We start from the raw sequence: 4246 nt of genomic DNA, 5'->3' as shown, positions 1-4246 counted from the left end.
AGGAAATTGCAGCATACAAAGAAAGCATGCGAGCCACTGGTACATTTGATTTTATATTCATATTTATATTAGTGCTGTCAATCGATTAAAAAAATTAATCGGATTAATCACACATTTTCTGTGATTAATCACGATTAATCGCACATAACAATAATATTTTAAAATATACTTTTACATTTTAATAATTTCACATTTAATCTTCAAATTGATGTAGAAACAACATATTTCTTTAACAGCGTCATTTTATGAATGAAAGAAAACATTTTGATATTAGTACTGTAACTGATGTCTCTATTAAATTGATTATTTTAACATTAATTATAACCATTCAATAATATAATTGAGAGCTATCATGAAATATACAGAAATTGAAGGAAGTTCTCAAACACTTTACAGTTTTTAATGCTAAATTATAAATTAAATGCAGAAGAATTCTCATTAAAGCTACAAAATCACATTGATTTCTTCTTTTATTTTGTTCTTTGATTAACATTAGTGACAGGAGTCACAGCAGCACGTTTAAGAACGTGGCCCCTTTAAGAGCTGTCTCAGTACGCAGATCTGACATCACCGTACTCCCATTTTCACAACTCTTTGCATTCATTTAAGATTTTATTTTACACTTTGAAGTCTTGCTTAAGAAAATGCTAGACAAAACGGGCTTTCTGACATAATCTTGTATGGTTTTATCCATTCAAGCACGAAAGAGAACTTAACACGGATGCGCTGTCTGACAGAGATTCAACGACGCAGCCTTCAGCCCGTGACTGTTTACACCAGACTGGACCTCGCGTTGCGTTTTGCCGCGTCCCACAGTTTAGAAGCTGTCTATCTTCATTGAATGCGTCAAAGCAACTGTTTAAAATCGCGCTTAACTGGTTTAAAAGCCTGTACACGAATAAGAGCGTGATTACATAATGTAACGCTAGACAAAGAATGTCAAAACAAACGGATGCTGCGTTAATTGCGTTAAATATTTTTCACGCGTTAATTTGAAAAAATTAATCGCATGCGTTAACGCGTTAACGTTGACAGCCCTAATTTATATTAATACTTTTATATTAAATGATGGTGTCCATGTGGTCAGCAGCAGAGTTCTATGTAGAATAGGTGGAGGCCCTCCATGTAAACCTCTGTCTGAGATTGCCGAGATAGTAGAGGAGATACTTGGAACAGCCAATCCTTCCATTTGTGGCATAGCAGAAGCCCCAGACTCTGCACTACTGAAATTGAAGGAGTTACAAAGATGGTAAGAAGAAAACGATACATGTAATAATATGTTTGCCTTTTTTATAAATTTATATTAGCTACTTTAATCTATGGACATGAAAAAGACACAACACTTCGGATTGCGTAAACATTTTTTGCATGTGAATGTAGTGTGGATGATGATGGAGCTGGTCCATCTGATGCATCTTCTCCTGTATCATCTCAGGACATCTCCCTGTGTCCTCCATGAGCCTTCTGCCTCACAAGACACAGGGTTTGCACAGGGCGCAGCCCCTGAGGATGACATTGAGTCTCTTAAAATAAAGAAGCTCAAATTAGAAATAAAGTTGCTGGAAATTCAAAATGAATATTACACGCTAAAATTGCAAAAAATAAAGAATACTTAATGATTGTACATGTGATTTGTGTAAACAAAACTGTGTAATGACAAATCTATTGTTACTTATTTTCTACAAGTTTTGCTTACCCAAAATGTAAGTTAACAAGGCAGTCCCTTGATGCTCTCCCTGAAATGTTTTGTAATCCATGGTTAGTGGTATTGTCATCGTCGTTATTCTCATCAGGATCGCTGTTGTCGTCATCATGATCATCATCATCTTTGTCAGCATCACCATCATCATCATCAAGCAGTGGGAGGTTACGAGCTTTGCAAATATTGTGCAAAATGCCACAAGCCATAATAATGCGACTAGCGTGCTCAGGGCAGTGTCGAATTTCTCCATGAAGGACATGGAATCTCCTTTTCAGCTGTCCAATTCCTCTCTCCACCACAGCTCTTGTTTCTTTGTGTGCTCTTGATGATGCAAAAACAATAAAACAACATAGCTCAGAGAAGTCAAGAATGCACTCATTGAACAAAATTGGTATCTTGTCTACGGTTCAGTCCAATACAATACCTGTTATAATTGAGCTGGTGTTCTCCTTGTGGTGTTCTGTAAGGGGTGAGAAGCCAGCGTTTTAAAGGGTAACCCGAGTCACCCAGCAGCTGACATCCAGGGCGAACATAATTTTGTTCAAATAACCCAGTGAGGCCACTCTGGGAAAGAACCCGAGCATCATGCGTTGACCCTGGCCATTTTGCTACAAGATCTAGAATCTTGTAATTGGCATCAATTACAACTTGAACATTGATGCTGTGGAATCCTTTTAGATTGGCATATGTCTCCTCATTCACAGTTGGAGCAATGATGTGAACCTTGGTGCCATCAATGGCTCCAACAACTCCAGGGAAGCCTGCAATCCTCATAAAATCTGCTTGCTTTTGCTGTATTGTTTGAAGGTCAGTTGGAAAGATGATGAACTGCCTTACTATGTCTGGTGTGGTTAGGGCTTCAACAGTGGTATTTAAGACCCTGCTAACTGTGGACTGTGATGGCCCCAAGTCATCACTGGTGCATTGCTGCATTTTTCCAGTCGCCAAGAAACGCAGAGTCATTACTACTTTCATTTCTGCAGTTAAAGCATTGTTTCTTAGAGTGGGAGAAGTTATAGAATTTCTGACTAAGTCGGTAACAACGATCGTACCTTGACGATCAAGCCTGTAACGTTTTATCAACTCCCTGTCATCATATAATTCCAAAACATTCTTCCGTAGTTGGAAAGTGCGCAGCCTCCTTCTCTCTGCTGCCATCTTGTTACTCCTAACTAGTTTAGGAGACCTCTTCAGCTCTTTTAAATAATTTAGGAGCTGATACCTAGTCTTAACACTTATGAACCTTTATGAATAACTCTTATTCTTAAGTGTAAGAATACGAGTAAAATTACGTCATTCTTAGAATTTTGACACACTTAAAAGTAAAATTTTACTCTGTGGCTTTATACATACGGGCACAGGGCCCGTATTCTTAAAGCTTCTTAGAATCCTCTCAGAAAGCTCTTAATTTATCTTAAAAACTTTTACTTAGGAGTCTTAGGTTAAAAGCGATTCAGGACCAATCTGAGAGCAACTTTGAGCAAGGAAAAGACAAAAACTTTTATTTTAGTGAGGAGGCGGGGCTGACCCCGTTGCTATGTATGACACAGTCTATTAAGGACTGTGATTGGTTGGTTGGCCAAGAAGGAAAAAAGAGCGCTTTTAAGTATAGGGTCATTAGTTTGATATTGCACATGTAGTTTTTCCTGTTTTACCGTACTCACGCACACACACAAACACGCACGCACTATATATTTTTTTACTATGCTGTTAATGTCAACGTATTTGATAGAAAATGAACAGTGACACAATAAGTTTCTGTTAGTGCTGTAATTTTTTGTGTGATCACTGTAGAAGGATGTGACGGAACCAAATCATCGCTGCTGCATAGCTGCATTTCTCCAGTTGCTAAATATGTAAATGTAGTGATTTCTTTTATTTCTGGCGCTATGTCATTTCTGTGCTGTCTTTGACATGTTAGCGTGTCTCTAATAGGATCGGTCACAAACATGAACCCTGCACGATCTAATGTGTTGTGTCTTATTAACTAGCTGTCATTCAATTCAATGTCATTTTATTTTATAGCGCTTTTACAATATGCATTGCATCAAATCAGCTATACAAGAAAACCAAAACCAAGATAAACAAAAGTTGAACACAAACACACACACACAAAAAACAATAACAATAAAAAATCAGATAAACCTTAAAAGTAATATGGAAATTGTCATGCATTGCAACACATTTTTTCTCACTTTTCGTGTTTCGTCCATTTTCTCTGCTGCTAAAGAAACTCGTAAGTCTCTTAAAAGTCCTCCTCGCAACTCTTAAAATTTTGGACCTTAAGAGCTCTTTTAAGGGATAAGATGCTTTATGAATTACGTTTTTCTTTACTAGGATCTTTTCTGTAATTTTAAGGGGAAACGCCCACATTTCTAAGAGTTTTCTTAGAATTTTGTCACTAGGAGCAACTCTTTGCACTAAGATTTTTCATGAATATGGGCCCAGATATGTATTTAATGTCTATCGGTGAAGTTCATTATTATCAAGGAGCCTGTGGAACATCTGAACACAGAATTATTTCACTCACTTCGTCTTCACATT

General features: G+C 37.3%; 1 protein-coding gene across 1 annotated transcript; it reads right to left on the bottom strand.

Annotated features, from left to right (window-relative positions):
* Positions 1–1692: 1692 nt before the first annotated feature.
* Positions 1693–2665, bottom strand: LOC130560333 (putative nuclease HARBI1). The gene is made up of 2 exons (XM_057344050.1): positions 2127–2665; positions 1693–2023 (listed from the first exon to the last, which is right to left on the bottom strand). The coding sequence occupies exons 1-2, from the start codon at positions 2663–2665 to the stop codon at positions 1693–1695; spliced, it is 870 nt and encodes a 289-aa protein (XP_057200033.1).
* Between the last annotated feature and the right edge of the window lie 1581 nt (positions 2666–4246).

This window comes from Triplophysa rosa, linkage group LG10, assembly GCF_024868665.1.
Source record: "Triplophysa rosa linkage group LG10, Trosa_1v2, whole genome shotgun sequence".
NCBI lineage: Eukaryota > Metazoa > Chordata > Actinopteri > Cypriniformes > Nemacheilidae > Triplophysa > Triplophysa rosa.
The sequence above is the reverse complement of the archived record's forward strand: the minus strand, read 5'-3'. Positions and strand labels throughout refer to the sequence as shown.